General features: G+C 38.8%; 3 protein-coding genes across 6 annotated transcripts in view; 1 reads left to right on the forward strand and 2 right to left on the reverse strand.

Moving 5' to 3' along the window:
* Nucleotides 1-8,250, reverse strand: part of LOC140933366 (serine/threonine-protein phosphatase 2A 55 kDa regulatory subunit B alpha isoform-like) — a 15,194-nt gene extending 6,944 nt beyond the window's left edge. The window contains exons 1-5 of one of the 3 annotated variants that reach the window (XM_073382908.1): nt 8,122-8,250; nt 3,536-3,631; nt 1,202-1,270; nt 956-1,053; nt 713-875 (exon numbers count right to left, since the gene is read on the reverse strand). In XM_073382908.1, the coding sequence (XP_073239009.1) occupies nt 713-875; nt 956-1,053; nt 1,202-1,270; nt 3,536-3,631; nt 8,122-8,149 (454 nt within the window). In that variant the 5' untranslated portion in view covers nt 8,150-8,250. Of the gene's footprint in view, nt 1-712; nt 876-955; nt 1,054-1,201; nt 1,271-1,368; nt 1,541-3,535; nt 3,632-5,858; nt 5,932-8,121 lie in introns of those variants that run through there. The other 2 variants (XM_073382907.1, XM_073382909.1) reach the window with 2 other exon arrangements.
* LOC140933367 (golgin subfamily A member 7-like) lies at nt 5,177-16,630 on the forward strand. 2 transcript variants are annotated; one of them, XM_073382910.1, is made up of 5 exons: nt 5,177-5,329; nt 8,484-8,597; nt 14,091-14,243; nt 14,552-14,653; nt 15,892-16,630. In XM_073382910.1, the coding sequence occupies exons 1-5, from the start codon at nt 5,264-5,266 to the stop codon at nt 15,928-15,930; spliced, it is 474 nt and encodes a 157-aa protein (XP_073239011.1). In that variant the 5' UTR covers nt 5,177-5,263; the 3' UTR covers nt 15,931-16,630. The 2 variants fall into 2 exon arrangements, with proteins under 2 accessions (XP_073239011.1, XP_073239012.1); XM_073382911.1 differs by lacking the exon at nt 5,177-5,329 and adding an exon at nt 8,191-8,338 and having other exon boundaries at nt 15,892-16,334.
* A 1,215-nt stretch (nt 16,631-17,845) lies between these two features.
* LOC140935456 (prolactin-releasing peptide receptor-like) lies at nt 17,846-22,202 on the reverse strand. The gene is made up of 3 exons (XM_073385005.1): nt 21,862-22,202; nt 19,410-19,642; nt 17,846-18,942 (listed from the first exon to the last, which is right to left on the reverse strand). The coding sequence occupies exons 1-3, from the start codon at nt 21,941-21,943 to the stop codon at nt 18,037-18,039; spliced, it is 1,221 nt and encodes a 406-aa protein (XP_073241106.1). The 5' UTR covers nt 21,944-22,202; the 3' UTR covers nt 17,846-18,036.
* Nucleotides 22,203-22,726: the final 524 nt, after the last annotated feature.

The following is a 22,726-nucleotide window of genomic DNA, read 5'->3' on the forward strand; positions in this document are numbered from 1 at the left end:
CACTGTATCATTGTAAAGTTTTCCACCATACATAATGTTCTTCGATTTGTTCTCATCTTGTATTTGCATACCATTTTAAACTTGATATATCATGTTTACTGCACACAGGTTTATACCGGCTGTCATATATTTTTCTTTCATTTCAGCTGATCTATTTTGTAGTTTAATTAAGTCTACAATATTATGCATTATCATATGTGACAGCACATCACTCAAACATGAGAACCAACCATAATTCCTATGTCAAATCACTTGAATTTCCTGTTTCACACAGAAAATGAAGCCATTTATTGATTTACTGATGATGAATGTGCATCATTCAATTTATGTCATGAAGTTTCTGGGTTAGTGAAGCTAACTGAAGCATTCACATGTAAGTTGACAACCAAACAAAAGACAAAGACCACAGTGTGGTATCCAAACACAAAGACAAATACAACAGTCTGCTATTGAACCAGAAAATTATATCCCCTTTAAGACAAGAGAAAATAAATACAGACACTACAAGAGAGTGTTAGTATTTTTTTTCTCGGGAACAGAAGCAAACTTGGCCAGTCGAACTAGTAATATTGGTACCAGTTTGAGGAAAAAGCTTAGATAAGATAGCCTTCGGAATAAAGGCAATACTAAAATGCAAACATTATTACAGAAACCTTTTTAACAAGGCTTTGTGATTTACTTGTTGATAAAGATCTGACATTGACCGACTCACCGTTAGTAGACAGCAAAAAGTGCGATGCATTTCGACGTTTCAACCACTTGATTTTATTTATTTTCTCCTCGATCTCTAAACTCTTCAAATAATCAAACTCAGGTTCGTGACTTTGGAAAGTACTGTAGACGTTGTATTCGCCATAATGAGGAGATCCCTTCGGCTAAAATCGGAAAACATTAACAAGAACACATAAGCACCTCGAAAAATCGAGTATTTCAACGGTTGATATTTGAAACTCACCGCGTCCTCTTTTTGAAAGATCACGATCCGTCCGCCCTTGTCACCGGTAGCAAGCAGTTCGCCATCGTGGTTAAATTCAACAGTGGAGACAATATCCGCTGAAAGATAGTAAAATGTTACTAAGCATAACGGCCTTTGGCGAAAAAGTCAGGTGCAGTTTTAAGAAATGTACAAATTTGAAGACATTTGTACTTTCAGAGCAAGAAAACCTTCGATTGACAACTTAAGTTTTAAGCGAATTAATACCTTCTGTAAGCTCCTCGTCGAGCGTCCCTTTAACTTGGGAAAAGCACCACTGTACTTCTCCTCCATCTTCTGCGGACAGAAAATATCACGATCAAAATCGCCGTAAGTACTACGATACTTCATGAGCGATACAACATCTTGTCTTTTTAAACGGGCAGGTTACTTACTTGCCATCGCATTAACGGCAAAATACACCCAAAACGCAACACATAGATATCCTAAAAATAACTTTTTTCACTTTCACGGTATCAAACTAATTTTTAAGGCCAAGATGGCCCTGGATTGCAACCTCACATAGAAGATTCCAAATCAAATCCAATATGGATGCCGCGCAAGGTGAAGATGTGACGTCAAAATCAAGAAAATATGAATAAGTCCAGATTTGGCAATGTTGTCCATATATGGAAAATCAAATGTTGGCGCTTAGCTTCAAATCGCCTCAGCTGCAAAGGCGAAAACTGTCCGAACGCCGGTCCGAAAGATCAACGGAAGAAGGAATTGCCATTTTGCTATTAAAATTTTGGCCACGAGGCCATATTGTTATTTTTTTTTTTACTACAGCTAAGCATATTTTTTATATCGCCAGGCTCCCTATGTAGCCGTGTAATAAGAATTTTTAGATTAAAACAACAAAAAAGAGGTCACGGAGATGTTTCCCCCTAAATGATCCTACAATTAGAGAAAACAGTTATACATTGATAGAAGTGAGCGGATGTCGGTGGCGAGTGGAGGGGGAATGGGCTTTGTCCTCACCCTCCTCCCCACCTTTTTGTCACTGAAGTGAGCTTTAAAGACTCAAAACACCCGACAACAGTCGTCGGGTTGTCGGGTGTTTTGAGTCTTTAAAGCTCACTACTAGTTGAACTACAAACGCGCTGGAATCACTGTCGAACGGCCAATAAAAACGCAAAAATGAACGAACATTAAGTAAACCAGAGACACGGTAAGCTAAGGTATAACTGGAAAATTGGTAAAAATCTGAACGGTGGAAATGTCAACCTCAGGTTTGAACTTTTTTCATGATTTTATTCTGCGGTCTAACTCGCTCACTCAATTTCAAAAACTTAGTTTGTCTAAGTCTCGCTTCGACGTAGGTCAAAAACTATACACTACAAGCACTAAAGCAGGCATATAATGGGAACTCTAAACATCTAGATCGGCCCGGTAGTACTACCTCACAAAATAATAAAAATATTATTGAGAGTGAAATTGTGGTATTTTTAAAACGTTTCGGCAATGGGATTCTGTTGGTTTGGTTGCGAAGCGACCTAAAACGTAAGCGAAACGACTTTAGACGTGAGCGAAAAGGACAATAGGCGAAATGGCACGTTGGCGAAACGACCGGTCACCGATGTATTAGGGAGCGGCGTAGCAAGGAAAAATTGATAAGGACAGGGGTTTACTTTCGCGCCGCTTCCGATAGATCGTTTTAAGTCACGTGGTCAGCAGCTTTGCAAAATGCTTGGAATAAAAGAAAGTTTTAACATGTGAAAAGAATTCACTTCCCACAGGATTTTTTTTGTACACAAACATGGCCGCCGATTCATTGTTTTGTACACAAATATGGCCGCCGTGACGTCATGTGAAAACAATCTATACTGTCCGAACCCCTGGAACAGGCTACTACTGCATCGTGTTTTGAATTAAAAGTTAGGCAGGTTAAGCAAAAATAATGCAATGTCAAATGCGAACGCGAAACTTGCACGTGGAATGGAGTGATCGCCGCCGCTCTGTCATACATCAAGTTAATCCGGGTGTTACATCTTCGCGCGCCGTCGTCACTGTCTTCGCACAGTTCATAGTTCGTGGCGGCAAAAACAAACGTTTCTTAGGTCTGAATAAAATAAATACCGTAAAATTACGAAAATAAGCCCTCCATGTATAAGCCCCTCCAAATATAAGCCCCCCAAACCAGTAACGCAAAAAACCCTCCGTTAACTCGCCCCTCCAAATATAAGCCCCGGGCTTGAAAAATTGCCCTCAAATACAAAGTAAAACAAAGCAAAAACGGTAAATTTACTTCCAACTATAAGGCTAGCCCAATCGATTTTGAAACGCAAATTTCCCTACGTCGATAAGCCCCTCCGAATATAAGCCCCTCCAAAAATAAGCCCCTCAAAAAGGGCCTTTGAAATATATAAGCCCCGGGGCTTATTTTCGGAATTTTACGGTAGTTTAGAAAGTCTTTTTAATCTCCATGGGCTTAGCAAGCAGGCTGCCTACAAATGCGCGCGTGGTCCGGAGAGCCGCGAGCTGGCAAGTCTGCCTGGGAATGAGCCAAAGCCGGGTTGAGGACACAACTAAACTATAGCTGCTGCATTTTCCAGTTCTTACCCGATTTCTTTGCATCTTCTTTATCTTTTTCTTTATTCTTGGATCCGTTTCGTTTATCTCCGTGGCCATGCTTAAAACTGTGGTGATGTCCAATGTCTGCAATTAAAAACTGTCATTCTCAGCCCTGAAAATTGCCTAATTTCAAACCGAGGGGGCTGGGTATGAGTCCGTGTATTATGGGATAAACAACACGAGATTCTGATAATATTATCGGATGAGTGTTATTAAAAACTGAATCATTGGATAATACAATTCTAGAGCTCCGATGTTTAGCTTAGCATTCACGGTATATGAGCCATTATCATGCTCTCCAAATATGGTAACTGTACGCGTCTGCTCGAAATTAAAGACAAGCTGAAATCGGTTGTTTCTACAAATAAAGTCGGGAAGAATTCTTGATATTTTGTTGGCGGTTTTAATAAAAAAAAATTATTCCACTCAGGCTTGTTGAATATGAGATGATTATAGCCAACTCATATCCAACGCGCACTCGTATGTTAAACAGCAGACCGAGCTTTAAAAAATAGGCCACTTGCACTAAGATGTCACGTGACCAATGCTTCCTTTAAACAATGAGTTGGACTCTTGCTGATGCCAAAAATTGACAGAGCACATAAAAATTATCTTATACCCAAAATTTGAGAGGAAACGCATTTAAGGGAGATATTTTATGGCAATTGGTTTTTTCAACAAAATAGTATGATTTGTATTGGCCGCCATGTTGGAGGGCATACTCTTGCCCTCCAACATGGCGGCCAAAACTACTTTTTGCTTATATCTTGTTAAAAGTTTGATAGTTACGCTCAGATGTGCTGTAAACTTTAACACATCATCTTTTCAAACATTTTCCTTGAAGTTTAAGTGCAAAATTTGTGTTCAGAAAGAGGTAATTTATACAGTTTTAAAAATCTCATTTTGGTCACATGACCAGCTACGAACTTACTCATTCTAAGAAAATGGTGCGGGTTTGAAAAACCAAATCACAATTATTTTGTTTAAGATATGACCCACTAATCGTTTTTCGAAGGCAAAATCATATAACTTTCATTTTCATAAAAACGATGTCACCTGACCTCGTAGTGCAAATGGCCTATTAGATGCCGCGATTGAAAAATGTCGTAATAGCCCACCGCAAAGACCAAAAAGTGAAAGTGAAAACAGCCCCAAATTTTGTTTTGTGGAATCGTTTGGTCACCAGTGTTGCAGCTCCCTTAGCGTTTCTTTACTTCGCACCGCTCTCCACTATCTGAACGCTTGGAACAGGCTACAGCTTCCTAGTACCACATAGCCTGAGAGCCGGAAGAGTACTGGGAACGAGCTTGTAAGTACATACTGTAAAGAAACTTTTATAATAATGACGGTATCCAAATCTTGTTATTTTAACAAAGACCAATAAACTGTGATAACAAAATAGCAAAGAACAAAGAGACCTAAGTATCCCCGATGCTTTCGAACGGTCATACTGTAAACCGTGAGTCACGTGATCCACACGAACCATATAAGCCCCTACGTGTTAAAATCAGGCCATTTCATTGAATTCTATCTGAGCTGCAGGAATTCGCAGAACAGCTTGTTTCCCTTTCCTTTCCGCATTCTAATATTACTCTAAGCAAAGCTTAAGTAACTTGAGAGTCCATGAGCGCTTTATTCAGCGGTCGTTGTGTTTCCGAAAATAGTAGTGAACGAAAGTCATGATCGAAAGGATTGTTTAGCGGTGAACCCTAACAAATGACTTCCCACGAATTGTACGAGGGTAATTTATGGAAGAAGAAACAGATAACGGTAATCAAAGAGGTAAGAATTATTTATTGCTTAATCACTCCAAACTATACTCCTCCTCCCTGTGTTTAGAGCTGAGTAAGCACTTCGCGACGTATAAAATTTGGGTCGAAAGCGTAAAAAAAATATTTCATTGACACATATCCGTTTATATGGGTAACACAATTTGCTTCTGGATGCATATGCATGGAGGAGATTAAAATTGGATTTTAAGGATAAACCTTAGAAAACTCGGTGTAAAAACTATGCGACAGCTTCATGACGCCTCTATCGCAGACTTTCAATTGTTTTCACTTTGGCGCGATAAAAATATCAACTCCAAAACGAACCAATGATCCATGAGCGAAGCCGCTCGAGACGTTTCCACGTCATGGAATAGCTAGACACCAGACACGGAATAACAAACTTCTTTGGGCTGTTTGTCATCCCGAATTTACTTATTAGCAGAAATGGCATGGATTTAAAATCGCATATATGAAAAAAGACTGATTCGCATTGGAATGTGAAATTAAAGTGCAATGAAAGTCAAACATGCATACCCTACTTCGAGAGGGTTTTCTTTTTCTTGAGAACTTTGAGATCATGTAGGTTAGGTAAACCATTTAGAATTACGCGCCCAATTTACAGTTACTTTTTCCACTCAAAACATGCACATGTTTCTTTTTCAATTCACGTCATGACCGCAAGACACAGTGTTCAGGCAAACAAAAGGTCATGATTAAAAAAGAGTATAACAACGCCCACCCTAAGAGCCAGAGACTTTTCATGTGCGATTTCCGATATTGTTCAAGTCTTCATAGTGACCCACATCTTCGGCCCTCGGCCGATACCGAAGCATCCGGCCACTCGCAAGAAAACATGAAATATCTGGTGCCCGGTGCCCAGGGCAAAAAACATGTTCCCAGGGTTCTCTCCTACGTAGTAGAAGAGAATACTGGGAGCCAGGTTGGTTAAAAACGGCTGCCTTAAAACGGGTTACAATCATGTACGGGGAAATGGCCGGAATCGAAGAATGAAAAGGGGGAACGGGAAAAAAAAAACCGAAGAATCTTAAAAATGGGGAATTTTTCAAAGCGGGAAACTTTAGAAGCAGGAGTCTGAGACGAGGGATCTTTTAAAGCGGTAATCTTTGAAATGGAAAATCTTTCAATGCGGGAGTCTATAAAATGGCGAAACTTAAATACGAGGAATCTTTAGAAGCGGGAATCTTTAAAAAGGGAAATTTTTTGAAAGGGGATCTTTAAAAGTGGGAATCTGAAAATGTGAAAATTTTTAGGGTGGCAGTTTGCTCCAAAACTAAGACTTGAACTTAAATGTTTCGGGAAAAGTTCAAATGAAATGCTTTAACTTAATCATGAGTGATCTTTTTGTTTATTTACTTATTTATTATTTATTCAGAAATTTATGCTGTGCACTTTCAGACTAGCCCTCCTTCACGGGAAAAATAACAGATTCCCATTTTTGGATATTTTGGGGTATTTAAAAAATACCCATAAAAATCGCAAATTTGGAAGAGTGAGACAAGTCCCAACCAGGGAACTTGGTTGGGAATTCCCTGGTTGGGGCTTGTCTCATCACTTTGCCAAATTTGGGCTTTTTGTGAGTATTCTTTAAATACTCTAAAATATCCAATATTGGGAATCTGTTATTTTTTCCTGTACTTGACCTCTACCACCCCCAACACGCCTACAAAACGAGGGTTTCTTGTTGAGAGGGTAGGGCTAGGGCATATGCAGTTACAGAATTTTTCCGTGAGGCGAGTTTTCTGTATCTTGACAGCCTAAATCTATATCGATTTCTAGTGCGAAGTTGTAGCATGGACGATTGCCTTATTATGATCATCGGGGTGAAGATATTTTTACTGCAATCGCACAACCGTGACGCTCTGTCTTTTTATCGTATTGTTGGCTGTATGCCCTTGTATGTTGATCTGTTTACAGAAGGATTACGACCAAAAAGGACTGTTTTTCAGTTCAAATTTGCTCCTTACTCGAGAACACTTGATCAGCACATCAGGTGCTAGTTACTTTCTAATAGGTTAAATATACAAATCCAGCAACTGTTTGCAGACATCGTGAGTTAGTAATTGAAATATCAAACAGCATGAGTCAATTAAATTTTTAAAATTCAGCGTGAAGCGATATCAATGATTTACAGCATGATTATTTTATCCTTTCCTGATCATCGATGTAGAGCAGTCTTTATTATCTCAAATTTTCAACTTGCCGTGTTTGGTTTTAAACAAAAATCCGTCTGAATCAAGGCTATTTTGAATTATGATCTGAAAGGCACAGAAGGAGGCTGATGAATAATTATCCGAAGTCAATATTCAATGACGGCAGCATGGAGTTTTTGTGAGTATCACACCGCTGTACAAACTGAGAGTTGACTTCTATTTAAAATCGTTTGTGAAATTTTTTATCAATCAGAAGTTGCGATAAGCCAATGGAGCTTACTACGAATTAACATCGCAGTCAGGCTATCAAATGCGCAAGTACTTTCTTGTATAAAGCGCACAAGAATAGATGTTCTTGTACACCGATGAACAAACGGACAAAAGTTTGTAATTTGTCCCCATTCTTGGATCACCAGATCCGACGTAGAACTCTCAGCCTATTAATATATTCCAAGCGTATAAGGATTGATCTTTTAAAGAGCAGGCGAAATTTTAATGTTAGAATTTAATATCGACCCGTCACGTACGAAAAAAGTAAACAACTACAAGAACATACTAATCATGACTAATTATTCTCTGTACTGCAGCACAGATAGAACAAAGGATAACTAGCTACAGTAGCTATACTTACGGTGAAACTTATCTTTAAGGACATGCATGGTTCTTTGGTGCTTCGATCCGCTGCGCCTTCAATGTACCGAAACGAAATCTTGCTCAGTCATTTGAACTTGTAAATTTCTCTTGTTGGCTTGTTGTCTGCAAATCAAATGAGCCGGTGATCAATTTCGGTAGATTTTGTCAGAGGTCTGGAACTAGACGGACGAGGAGTCAAGATGGCGACCGCACAGGTTGGGCTTGGCAAGAACTTTGCCATTTCTTAGAAAAACATCGACTCTTATTGCCGATTTCTTATCTCAAAACAAACCCAATGTGTTATCGGAGATTTGTTTAACTCCTTTTGAAACCAAATAGTTTATTTATTTGTCTTTATAGGTACAGAATGACGATGCTTCCGGGCGAAATGTCAAAGTTTTCGTCCAAAGGGATTACTCGCGTGGAACAGCGTGTCGCTTTCAAACGAAATTTCCCCCCGAGTTAGAAGGAAAGGTGAGAGTCGTAGATAGATTAGCTCCTTTCGTAAATGAAGAAAAATTTGGCGTTTTCGTGTCTTCCTGGCCTAAGAATGTCTTCCGCTTTGGGGTCGTTTGATCAAGGTTGTTTGAACCTAAGCTTTATTTGTAATTTTTGGTCATAGATTGCTTGGAATTCGACTCGAAGATGAATAAGGAGATCGACTAACGTCCTTGTAACACGTTTGCGCCAATTCGACTGAAATCGCTTGTTTGGAATTACAGAGATATGGTAGTAACTGTGTACCCTTAGGCGAAGTTTCAATCTTGCATGGTGTTACATTATATTGTGTGTAAACAAAGCAGTGCTCGAGTTATTTGTTTTAGTCCGGTTTCTCTGTAGTTGTGAATGGTTAATGTACTGTGTAGTTATCTCTTTTAAGCAAAAGAAACATGCTTGGGGTGGCCTCAAGTGGACATTTGTTTTGTTTTGTTTCGTTTTGTTTTTCTTAACTTAATTTGTAATCATTCTTTCAAACAATGGTTGTCTTTACACTAGGCTGTTAAGTAAGACGTAAGAGCTGCTAAGTTTTACTTAACCAAAAATGCTTGTGTGAAGGCTTAAGTAAAATCTCAAGTAACTTTACTTTGCATCTCATTAAACTCGGAAAGTTGAATGAAACGATTCAAGAAAGTTTCAAGTGACTTGCAACCATCCTTAAAACCGACTTATCGAAATTTATTTTATACAACTTCTGTATTACAATATGGGCGGTGCCATCTTTACACTATGGCATTGTCTACACTTTACTGGATACTGCACCAAAGTTTGCCACAGAAACCTACAAGATATGCATTGGCAGGGCACAGCCTCAGTCTGTTACAGAAACCACGCCAAACAACAGAAGCTATTGAGGCTGCTATCCACCATGGCATTAGCATCCTTCTCTATCGGCATAATTTTCTCATCATACTTAGCATTATTCAATAGTCTTTAAATACAGTCAAACCTCCACAGAGGAAAAAATAATAGATTCTCAATATTGGATATTTTAGGGTATTTAAGGTATCAGCCACCCTTCAGGACAGTCCGCACGCGTATCGCTGTAGAGTTAGTTGTTTTTATAAAAACCCCTATAAACCATATACTTTTTAAAAGCTAAATAATTCCAAAATATGGATTTGAACTAACAAAAACGATTTACTTAAATGTGTTTCGAAATTGGAACGCTTTGTGTAAAAGTACACGTCTCTATAAATCATGTTCCACTCCCGTCGGAAATAAACGGAAGAAAGCAATTAACACCGCATTCTCTTCTCAACACGTTCCACTAAAAAACCATGTCTCAGATTTTTGACAAGTGCGTTTGTTTTTCTTTTATTAGCAAATGAAGTTGGGGAAGGCAATTAGTCAACACTCTCTGTGTAAAAAAAGCTCTAGCTTTAAAATGAAAAGGAGTATTAAAATTCTCAGACACAGTTTTGTAGAAGAGATATATGGCATCACTCTGGCCAAATTTTAGCCAAATTGATTGAAAGGCTGCCGACTTGGAGTTCAAAACGTACGAGTCGATCAGCAAAATTTGCGTTCGGAGATAAAATAGAAAATACATTTTTGGCGGCATCCTACCTGGAATGAGATTATAACACCTAAATGTTTATTCTGATTGATATCAGAGAGGGATCAATTTTCTCTAACAATAGGACTTTGACAGGTAACATGTAACAGGAACAAACTTTTTATTGCTATCAACATCTTCAAGTGAACAGTTTAATTCTCCATTGGAAAACTTCCACTCTTTTACACCACGAGAAGCACGGTTTAATTCTTTCTCGAGCGCCAGGCCAAGGAAACTAAAAAACTTTGAAGCCGTCGAATGCCCACCACCAATAATATTATTGCTCGAAGGCCAAGAACTGAGGCCCGGTTTTTTCAAACGCTCTGCTCTTCTCGGAAGAATTAAAAACAGAATTTGTCTTGTGCGACGGCCAGCTTTCATTCTCGCACTGGATTCTCCAGGTAGAACCAAGTCCATGCTTAGTCGCTACATTTTCCATGACTTGGACTCTTCCCTGGCAAAATCGACAAGATACAGACTCGTCCAGTTTCTCAAGCAGCTTTTCGCTCAATACGATAGCTCGACCGCTTATTGTTTTCCACGTTCCATCAGCAGATGGGGTCGATGAGCTTAATTGGCTTTCTTCATCTGGTTGTTCAAGCTGGATTTTGGAGCGGCTTGCACTCTCAGCAACTGTCGCATTTTCGCTTTTCTGAATATCCAACTCCTCGAGCCACTTCTCTTGCTGATAAAATGAGCCTTTGTCGCTCTCTGCCAATTTTGCGGCCCATTCTTTGTCAAACTCGCTCCTCGATTTCTTTTTCGTTCTCGGTTTCGATGACGAAAACGGACACGACCTTTTCTTTTTTTTGGCGGCATTTTCACCGAAACAAACGCTAAATATCCACGGAGAATACTAAAGGCTATAAACAACGCGAAGACAATTTGCACATGTTGTGTCGAAGCACGCACTCGGTATCATGTTACTAGTTCAAATGCAAGTTAATTGATATATGACACGGGTATGACAGATCTTGTTAACGATCAATTAAGATAATTAACGAGAAAAAATCTTTTACCCCCGATATCTTTCGACAGAAATAATATTTGCTTCTGATTTTTTTTTTAAAAGAAGGCTCTCACGCATATCTATTTGAAAACGTTGAAACCTCAAATATGGAAAAATGGCAATTTTAAGGGTGGCTGATACCTTAAAGAGTACCCACAAAAATCCCAAATTTGGCAAAGTGAGACAAGTCCCAACCAGGGAATTCCCTACCAAGTTCCCTGCTTGGGACTTGTCTCACTCTTCCAAATTTGGGATTTTTGTGGGTATTCTTTAAATACCCTAAAATATCCAAAAATGGGAGTCTGTTATTTTTTCCTGTGTGCATGTGCAACCACCTCTCATATACGACTACCTCCCATAAATGACCACCAATCCAAAACATCAAAATTTTCCCAATCAAAGCCTCTAGTAAATAAACAACCACGTCCTGTAAGTAACTGCTACCACTTTTTGGGCCTGACGGTTAATGATTTTCCATTGTTTTTAACCTCTTGTAAGGGGTGACCACTTGAGGCATTCTCTGATCTCTATTCTCACTTTGTGCACTATTCTACTTAGAACATACGAATATATTAATTTAGTAACAGCATGAAACTACACATGTCGTAACTTACGCATTGCTTGCAATAAGTTATCTTCCATAAAGTAGATGTGCCTGGACCTCTTCTCAGAAAATGCCCCTTGTGGTTCGATTCTTGTAAACGACCACGTCCTGTAAGCAACCACTCAGTTTTTGCATTTTGGGTTGTTGCTTCTGTATGTAACCTGGAGTTACTCTTAAAAAGCTTTATATTATAAATGAATTGTTATTCATTTATAATCTGGGTAGGATGAAGGTAGTCATTGTTCTTTAATGAAATCTCAAGGATGCATTACAGTTTTGTTGTTGAAGGCAAATTTTGATATGTTTTGAAAATTAGGAGGTAGGGAACTACAGACTTTGGGGCCAACGAGTTGTTTTCTAACTTAGAGCTATGATAATTAGCACTATCAAAAAAGATATCATGCAAATTGTTATGTCCTTGATGCCTAGAAAGGGTATACCGTGAACTGCCACTTATTTCATAGCCCCAAGAATGAAAAATGAATCTAAAACACCCACCTATAAGCCGAGACCCATTTGTTAACTACAGTAAAACGTTAGTAACAGTTTCCTTGTCCAGGAAAATGTACGTTAATGCATTTTCGTTAAACAGGCAAAAAGTAACGGCTGATAAACAGCTTTTCAAAGCATTTTTAATGGTTTGATGAACACTTTTAATGGATGGGCAAAACAATTGAACGGATTGGCTTGATTTTCCGAATGGTTTGAAATCTTAACGGGTTGACCAAACGACATAAATGTCTTACATGATCAAAGTTTTAAACAATTTATTGTTGTAAATAAATGGTTGCTATCAATCTTTCCTCATGTCTTCATCGCATTATGCTTGAAATGGTCACTGGAATCACTTTTCATTTAAACCAGGCAAATGTTGCGAAGCACGTGTTTGACCATACATGCCGAATTCTGTTCACATTTCTTGACATCTTTCATTTGTTTTAGAGCTTCCCTTGTTTTTAAAAGGCTTAACAATGTGTAATTTTAATTGTGAGCCCTGTTTTTGTCGGACATTTTGACAATTTGGGAGTGAATTTCTGTTCTTAGCTAACTTATCAATCAGGTCCAGGTTGTTTAAACATCGGCACAGTAAGAGAAAAATGTTCCTATCCATTTGTTCTTTGGACAAGCACTGTATTAAATTTGGTTGTCCGAAACCCAAGAGTTCTTCATGTCCAAAAAGTTTAGTTCGAAACTCAAAAACAATCAGGCATTTAATGTTTTTAATCACACTATTTCCCTTGTAAATTGTTTTTGACTTAAAACTAAAATGGAGCTGGTAAAAACAAATGAAATGACCATGAAATGGCAAAGTTCAAAGGAATATTTAAACTTATTTTGTCAAGCCTGAGGTTTGCTTTTATGACTTTTAAGATGAATGTTACTTCTACCATAATTTGAAGACAATTTTCAACTGTTTCTTTATTTTTTTCTAAATAAAAACGTGCTTGTCCCACGGACAAGTCATGCCAAAGGTTTACATGTCCGAACTATATTTCTACCTGTACCGGACAATCGGACATACTTGGCATACCCTGGTTGGATAGCGCTATCCATCGGATAAATCACTATCTAGTGGATAATAATAATATTAGGAAAACCAATGGCACCATCCACTGGATATCAATTTATCCGGTCAATAGCACTATCCACCTTTTGAACAACTGGGGCCAGGTTTGTAATTACGCAATCAATTCGATCTTTTGCTGCTATCTCCTCAGCTTATAGGTGAATACATAACCATTTAGTAGTCAGTTTCAATGCACTGAAAAAGATATTTTTTTTAAAAGCCGAGAACCCCTCTTGGGCTCAAATTTCACTTTTAAGTGAAATTAAAGCTGAAGTTTTAATTGTGTAAAAATTGCTCTGCTTATAGCTGAATAAATACGGTAAATTAAAAAAACGATAAATGCAGAACATATTTTGATAAGCACTGCTATAGCTTTGTTCAAAGTGCTTTTTCTATAGTACTCAGGTGATAAGCCCCCTCAGAGGCCTTTCGGTAAACAAGCATGACAATGCAACACATTATGTTTGTGTAATAACTGAACTTATGGCCACAGTTTCTTATTGAACAGGAGCTCTGCTTTTAGGCTTGCCTAAATCTAGTATATTAGATTTCAGCATAGGTAAAAAATTTACAGAATGTTCATCAGGAGTAGGGTTTAAAAGCGCATGACTTTTGTTATAATTCGGATGTGCATTGGTCATGTGAATTCTAGACACAGTAACCACTGTAATGTTCAGTGTACATGTATCCTTGTACTGTTCTCACTCTCTACATTACATTTCATGTTGCAGCTTGAACGAAGTCAATTTGAACAAACAGTAAACCACATTAACGGCATCTTTGATGAAGCTGAAAGGGTTGGTGCACGAACATACCTTGAAGGCTGTTTGGGCTGCATAACAGCATACCTTATTTTCATGTGTATCCAGACACAGTACAACAAGGTAACAACACTCAAACAGTAACAAAAGGGAGCTTAGGAAATTCTGACATCAATGGCAAGGAGAACATCAAGATAATAGATGTTCAAAAGATGGATAATGCTTTCCACTGGGTAAATCTCTATTCAGAGGATGACTTGATTAGTTTTCTTAATACATATACTTATCAAATGGATGGTGGTTTATCCAGTGTGTAATACTATCCAACATTTGAACAACCAGGACAAAACCAGGTTTAAAAAAGGGAGTTGCTTATAAGAAAGATTACATAACATATGAAAAGCTAAAACACATTTTTTCTTTCCTTGCAGTGTTTGAAAAGACTAGCAGAATATGTAAATGAGCAGAACCAAAGTGTGTTTGTTCCGCGAGGACTGATGATAGTTAACCCTATGGAGAGAGGACTTCGAGTTGTATCCTTTCATGAATTTTATTCAGTTTCTACTGCCTGTATAACCATTGAATTCCTTTTATCTGATCACCCACAGGGAGTTGTGCTCATACGGTATACCGCTATTTCAAGAAAAGTTGTCAGAAAAAATGTGCACGCGACAATCCCAAACAGCAATATGATATATGATCAATATATTGTTTCTGATACTGTAGCTGTTGAACCTACTTTTGTTGCTTTCCTTTAGCACTCGCAAACATATGTCCATTTCCTCTTGTGCCATTCTTTCAAATTTCCTTGAAGAACAGTGAACTCAAAACCACCCACAATACCTTTCAGGATTGTCGCATGCACTTTTTCTGACAACCCTTCTCAAAATATCTGTATAGTAAAAAAAGTGTTGTGTAAAATAGGTCAGAAGCTTCCATTTTCAACAACTTCGTTGAGATACCTTCTTTCATAGTGGGACAATATTTTTAAGAACAACAAAAACCAGGCTCATACCCCTCCCTCAGACCAAAGTTGGATTTTTTGACTTTATTGACAGGGAACTTGGCCTGCTGTGCACAATTCCTTTTTTTAATTAATTAATTTCCTTTTCTCGTTGACTTCCAGAAGCCTTGTCAAAAATACTGATGAATCTAAAATTTTCAATGTGAAATTCCAATAGCTGGGAAGAAATCATTTTGTTAATTCCGATTTATTTGTGTTTATATTTAGTCCACAAAACTCAGAAAGTGCAACTCACTCAATACTGTTTTCGAATGGGCATGTTAAAAATCCCTTCCGCCTATTGCCATCACTGTTGAGTAAAGGGTAGAAGCAGTATGTGTGAGTCACAGTCACGTTCAGTCAAGGGTGGTTGAAATGAACAAATGTGTTCCCCAGGTTGTCCATTCACATCAAGTTTGAACAGGATCGACTCACATAAAAGTCATCATCACCATCATCATCATCGTCATCATCATGTATCATTTTAAACAGAAAATCTGGGCGGTCTTTTTTACAGCTTTATTACACTTGTACATTTAACAAAGTCCTACACAGGGGCGGATCTAGGGGGAGGGTGCAGGGGGTGTGCACCCCCCCCCCCTGAGATGACCTGCGGTTTTCTAATACAACTGGTATTCTGCAAAAAAAAACTATGTGGTTTATTAGTGTTGAAGTAGCGCAAGAGACGAGTGCACCCCCTCCTAAAAAAAATCCTGGATCCGTCCCTGCTACATTTTGAGAAAAATTTTCTTTAACATTCTATAACAGATTGAAATTGTCATAGTCAACTCAACTGACCAGAGGTGACCAACAGACCATGGTGACTTGTGTGCACTTCACTGACTGCAGAAATGTGGGCATTATTGAAAAATAAGATGTTACTTCCCCGCAGAGTTATCCCAAGACTGCAAAAGTTAAACAGTGTTTTTTTGTTTGTTTGTTTGTTTTTTTGCATTGCCAAATTTAATATAAAGATTAATACGAACTCAAATACAAAATTATTATGGGTCGTCGTCTCTGAACTTGGAGAACCTGTCGGTCGCCTAGCATTTGATAGACATTTTTTCCCTTGTATTTTCTAGTCTCCATATGCTTCTTTTGCTTTTAAAGTCAAAGTTGTAGGAAGTAGTAAACACTTGCTTGTGCCTGCACTGGAGCATTTGAAGTCTTTGCAAATCCAACTGCTGTCGTCTTTTCCATAAGCAAAAGTTTTGTCACAAGGTCCACTAGCAATAAGGGCCACAGAATCAAGTATCAGGAAGGAGTGTATAAAAGAGAAGTGAAGAGCGCATGATCCGCAGTTTTGGTGTCTCACGCCTTTAGAGAAGCAAGTTTAAGACAGAAAAAAGACAACTGTTTTGCAGTCTCGTTTAGAGAAGTACGTAAATATTAAGTATATCGTATAATGGAGTTTATTACGTTTGCTTGTAATTTTAACTTTTAGAGAATATTAGTAATTTGGCCTTCAATATTGGTGACCAACCTGTTTTTGCCACAGGCAACATTTGGGATTAGCCTGCGAACAAGTTCTGCATTTTGGGGGAATCGCGAGAATTTACGCGAGGACTGCACGCGAAGGAGACGCGAGTGCGCTTCACTCGCTATTATTGGAGAGCTTGCTCGCAGGCTTGCCAATTTCCAAGGCCTCATTATTCCGCGCGGCCAAACAGATACGTTACTGAGGTGAATTGACCAAGAGAGACTGGGAGAACGCCTTACGTGGACTAGACAACTTGCAGACTACATTTTAAGAAGGTCCCGTATCCCCTGTGCCCTATCCTCCAATTTTTTTTTTTTTTTTTTTCAGTCCCTTTTTTCATAATGCCAGTCCTTTTGTTCACTTTTACCTTAGTGGCATGCCTTTTGAAATGTGAAATCAAGACTTCAGATTGAAGATTAAGTTCAGTTTCTTTCACATTCTTTCTTATGCATCACTTACGTGGGTATCGATTGAAGGGTGAAGCTCGAGTTGATGCAATTCATTGCTGCTGTTTTTGAAAAGCGGGAAATTAGGTATTGTTATTCTAAGACAGTTGACGTAGACGTTTTCGCTTCTTCCAAAACTGGCATACTCCCGAACTGGTTAAAAGGTCGAGCTGGTTTGTTCCCACAAGCTTTACCATTGTACCGTTGTACAGTAAGAATACACAGTGTTTCGAAGGTTTGGGATTCTGTATGCAGGTAAGATCAGCAGGTGCGTATTGGTACTGTGATGAAAGGACTAAAAGAGAGAAAGATCGTATAATGTGAATGATGTGTACAGAATAATTTAATGTGTATTTCGTGACCTTTTCATTAATAAATCATATGATAAAAAATTGTTTGACTCGTAGTATGAGCATTATAATATAACGTACTGCGAAAGTCGTCGCCTAATTCATACACCCGAACCTCTTCTTGGAAGTGAAAATAGGACATTGAACCCTGAACTGAAGCATCAGGCTGCACGCGAGAATCAAATCCTCAGATACCAAGGGTATTTAATGAGTTTAACCACTGAAATCCCGAATCCCGCTGAAGCCCTGAAAAGTTTTTTCGGGTTAATTTGCAATTGCTTAAATTACTATAGCAACTGCGAAGTTCATAATTTCATTTCAAAGGTTTAAGCTACAGTTATCAAACATTTTCTGAGAGTAGCCGAAGTTCGACCAGAAAGTAAAGCCAAATCATAAGTGACATCCGCCCCTAGTAAAATGATTTTCTTTTTTGTCCCTCATACGCCGCTTTAGAGACGAGTTAAGAACTGGGACCGAAATACGTGCCGCAATTGTTTCTGGGATCGCACTGGGGACGCGCCGGTCAGCTATTGGCCAATTTTTTTCCCTGAATCTCCTACAGTCCCAAAAGTCTTTGCGAAAGTTTACTCGGAATGGTTGAATACAGTCTGATCCTACGACCGCGGGGCATAACCAATCACAACTTAGTATCCTCCAAAGTGTCTTTTTGTAAACCAAGAGCATTCTCAGAAAACTTGCGTCCGTTTGAATTATTATAAGCTGTATATGTCTGTTTATGATGATCATAATTCTGCGCGTTGCTAGTTGAATGAAATCCTAATTGCAGCGCAGTTCCTGGGTTCGCATGCGCCGACCTTGAAATGGGAGCGTTCGTTTCCACACCCCGTGGTGGTGATATTTTACCTCCCATTACCTCGAGGAAGCTTCTTTTCATGGAGCAAAATGACTTCCCTCCAACGTTAAAATAATAGATGAAAGGGTTGCAGATCGAGTTTGCAAGCCCCAATCCGTATGCAATGAGTCGTACTGTGTCCATAGGATTTGGTGATTTCTTGAGGTGTTGCTCTAAGATTCCGTGGTAAACGGCAAACGGGAGCCAGCAAATTACAAAACAAACCACGACAATTAACAAAACGCGAAGAACTCTCTTCCTCGAGCGCAGCAAGAGATTTTCGTTCGTAATTGTTGCATTCGATGTAGGAGACCCTGCGGTCGATAGTCTACGATTTCTGGTCCATACTACTCTTATCACACGATAATATGAGACGGACATCGTTGCCAAGGGGATAATAAATCCAAGTAATACTGAGGCGGCCAGGTATATCCTTCTCGACAGTGAATGACCTTGGGTAGTAGTGCAGTAGTAGATAGTGCTGTTTTTAAAATCAATTGGAACGACATCGGCTGAGTGAAAGACAGGGAGAGTTTGAGCTGTTCCGTAAACCCAGGCAAAAAGAATCAACCAGGATGGTCTCAAGTACCACGATCTTTGACTGCAAGATAGCTCTTGCTTTACAAATGTTAGGTACCGATCGATACTTATTGCTGTGAGAAGACTCACAGAGATGACTGGGCCCAGATGCTGCAAAGAATGTAAAAAACAACCGTCATTAATAACTCTTTTTATAAACCTATTTTTAGTTTCGTCTCGAAACTTACACTATTAAATAGTATCATTTAGAGCGTTACTGCTTATTTAGTAGAGCTGGCTTAAGTACAAAATCAATCAAGCGGCATCCAATAAAACCAGATACTTGGGCTTTGTCTGTAGTCTCTCATTTTTGTCTCTCCCCGCCGCGTGTCGCCTTTGCTCGCGTGGGGTGATTTTCACGCGCGCTCGCGTTTCGCTCGCTTTACTATCCCTGAGGAAAAATGGGAGACTACTTGTAGTCTAGGTCTCCCTTACTGTCCGCGTCTTCCCCCACCCCCACACCTTGCCCTCTCTAGTTCATCACTTGAAAATTTGAAAACAAAAACAACAACTTCGAATTCTGATTATCAAGTGACTTGGTAACATAACGTTACTGTAAAACCTCCTTCCTTCCTTACCTGCATAAACCTCGACAGCTTGCAGAGGCCCTCACGGTCCTTGAGATATTCTTGAGGGTAGTAAAAATTGGTGAAAATGGTCAGCGGAATACACAGCAGGCACACCATTAGATCCGAGATTGCTAAGTGGAGAAGAAACAGCTGAACAGAGTTTTTGTGGCCTCGCCGACGTAAAGCAGTGATAACTGCTGCCACAACCCCATTACCGATAACCCCAATGATCAGAATTAGTCCTGAAAAAGAAACGGTCACTTTTCATTTAGTTGCTCTGTTGGCATTTTTCGCTGTTTGCCAGCCTCTACAAAGTCACTCCCAAAAGGTGTGTCTCTAGTTCCCTTCTGATATTTTTTGCCTCATGCAAAGGAACCCAAGACAGTCTTGCATTCTGGATTCCACGCCGTGGATTCCGTTTCTCAGGTACCGGATTCCTGATTTTCTGTCAGTGGAACTTGGATTCCGGATTCCAGTTTTCAGTTGGTGGGATTTCCGATTCCTAGAACTGTATTCCGGATTTCTTATACTACTATATGAGAAATTTCTGCAATTTGATTGGCTTAGAGCAGTGGTATTTCAGCCTAATTTGAAAAACTTACATGTGAAAATTACAAAACCTTTGCGGGTAGTAGTATAAACAAATAATGGCATGATTTGTACGTGATATTTGGCATAAATGCCACTTGTGATATTTCAAAATTGTGTCAAATTTCACTCGCCTAACGGCTCGTGAAATTACGTATAACAATTTCGAAATATCACTCGTGGTGTTTATTCCAAATATCACTACACTATTAATACTACTACATGAGAAATTTCTGCAATTTGATTGGCTTAGGGCAGTGGTATTTCAGCTTAATTTGAAATACCTACGTGTGAAAATTACAAACCTTTTGCTGGTTCTAGTATAAACAAATAATAGCATGATTTGTACGTGATATTTGGCAAAAACACCACTCGTGAAAAGTTTTTCAAATTTCACTCGCCCAACGGCTCGTGAAATTACGTATAACAATTTCGAAATATCACTAGTGGTGTTTATGCCAAATATCGCTACAAATCATGCTATAGAAATATACAAAACCCAGGATTCCAGATTAAAATTTCCAGGAGCCCGGAGTCCGGATTCCCTTACATGATATGATGTTGATATTTTTTCTCAGCAGATTTACATTTCGGTTTCATTTGGCAGTGTTCATTACTGAAATATTTCTTTTCTTATCGGAGACAAACCCCCTTATTTTTAGAAAACAAAAAAAGAAAACTGGCAAGAATCTTTATTTTTTTAATCATCATTTCTCTACAGAAGAGATTTTTTTATACCAGGCTGCATGGTTTTGTGACTGAGCGACCCATTTTTTCGTCTGGAAGAGTCTTTTCGGGATACTGGATTTGACCAAAATACTGTGCAGAATTCGGGGAAAAAACAACATTTTTTTGACGGGATACGGGAATTGACCGCTAGCCTGGAAGAAGGATTCGCCAAAGTTTTGGCTCGGGATACGGTATTGGCAAACAAACCGGTATTTTGGATAGGGATGACAGAAATTCGGGATGCGGAATCAGTCGTCAAAAAAGAAGGGGAAATGTAGGATTAGGGCCCTTCTTCCAGACCCTGAGGGGAAGGCGATGGGAAATGAGACACTTTTCTTGCCTTTACATCGTCACAATTCATGGTCTGTTGCGGAAGTTATATTGCCAAGTCATCTCTCATTTCATCGGCTTACAACAACATAACTGAAACGAGCAATAACCCGCAATGCCAATACTAAAAACGTTAAAATAAAATTTTGATCCGACATAACGAAATCATAGGTGCAAACAGACATTAGCGAAGAGAAAAGGAAACTCTAGACTTAGCATATTGTGGGAAAAATGAATTTATGAATTATGTAGAACCTAGCTAATTAACGTAAGTTGTGTTCGCACAATCAGTGAGTTAGGTTTTTTAATTTTATGAGTACAATGGCAATTTGGGCGGTTTTTGTGTTATGTAATACCGGCACGATTGAGAGTGTACGAAGAGTGAGGGATTTATTAACAAATTTATCTCAACAGAAAAAGTGTAATCCACCCATTGTACGTAAACGTCATAGATGTCTTTAAATTAATTTAGAACGAAAAAAATTAAAGTTATGAAATTTTTCATTAATGTTCTTTTTATAGACTAGGCAAAATCAAGAGCGAACCACACAGCATTTTTATCATTACAAACCTCGTAATGAATTAAAAGTGGGCAATTAACTTTTAAACGTTTCCAGCTAGTGTACAAAGAAAAATGGATTTTATCTAGAAGGTGGAAGCTGTATACCACGCAACATAGAGCTGTTGGAATTGTGTCTCAGCAAGAGGCTCACACAAGTTTTGAGTGTTATAGTTAATAGTACCTTACATGTCGACGCGAAAAAAGCATTTCATGATCAGTGCTACAAGTTATAGGTCATTAACCATAGCTTACCTAGTAATGCAACTGCTATTGCAAATGCTTTACTCTGGTCATTCCACAGCTCGACGGTTTCTACCTCATGGTCACGCCGCATTTTTTGCTAAGATGCTCACCTTAAAATGCCGGGGACATAAATCTGGTCTCGTTGGAAACCGAAAGCGACAGCAACGCAACTGACAGTTCTTTGACAGTTCATCACTGTTTTAGGCAAATGGAATAATATCAAGATGGAATATTTAATCAGTTATGATTCCGGTTCGTCCTGTCCATTTGCAGTCATTGGCTATCCGTATTTGACTTTCTCGCTGCATGCAGCGGGTGGCTTGGAGGTGTGTGCGAAAAACAAACAATGAATTCGATTTTTAAACTGAACCAGCTATAAAACATAAAATTAAAATTTTTCTATCACGTCGCGAGATTATCTTGTGGCTTTACGGTTCCATGCTCTACGAGCTCCTGGCGTCATCCAAGGGGACTAGTCGGATTTCAATTATACGGGAACGAATTAGCCAATTAGGAAAATTGCATTTTAATTCATTTATAGAAACAGTTATGCTCTCGCTTCTCTGTCTCGCAGGAAGTCTATTTTGGTGAGCGTTTGCTGTTTTTAGGATTTAAGCTAAGGTTGTTTTATAAACTGGGAGAAATCGTTTTGAAAAAGTAGTAATTCACGGCAATTTAGCTAAACATGATATACAACGCCAGACTGCTAGTGAAACCCGTATTTTAACGAATGTTACCAAGAAACGAGGGAGTGTTTACAATATGACGGCGGTCGACGCCAAACTGAAAAACCTACTGAATCACTAATTTGAAATGGTAAAAAAAGAAACATACGGTGAACCTAACGAGTAATTTGAAAAAAAAAAGTACAACA

This window comes from Porites lutea, chromosome 4 (assembly GCF_958299795.1).
Source record: "Porites lutea chromosome 4, jaPorLute2.1, whole genome shotgun sequence".
NCBI lineage: Eukaryota > Metazoa > Cnidaria > Anthozoa > Scleractinia > Poritidae > Porites > Porites lutea.

Coding starts and splice junctions, on each gene's coding strand:
- LOC140933367 (XM_073382910.1), top strand. CDS start 5,264: ATGACTTCCCACGAATTGTACGAGGGTAATTTATGGAAGAAGAAACAG. Junction 8,598..14,090: donor CCCCCGAGTTAGAAGGAAAG/GTGAGAGTCGTA, acceptor TTCATGTTGCAG/CTTGAACGAAGTCAATTTGA. Junction 14,654..15,891: donor TGGAGAGAGGACTTCGAGTT/GTATCCTTTCAT, acceptor ATTCTATAACAG/ATTGAAATTGTCATAGTCAA.
- LOC140935456 (XM_073385005.1), bottom strand. CDS start 21,943: ATGCGGCGTGACCATGAGGTAGAAACCGTCGAGCTGTGGAATGACCAG. Junction 19,643..21,861: donor AATAGCAGTTGCATTACTAG/GTAAGCTATGGT, acceptor TTTCTTTTTCAG/GACTAATTCTGATCATTGGG. Junction 18,943..19,409: donor AGCTGTCGAGGTTTATGCAG/GTAAGGAAGGAA, acceptor CATTCTTTGCAG/CATCTGGGCCCAGTCATCTC.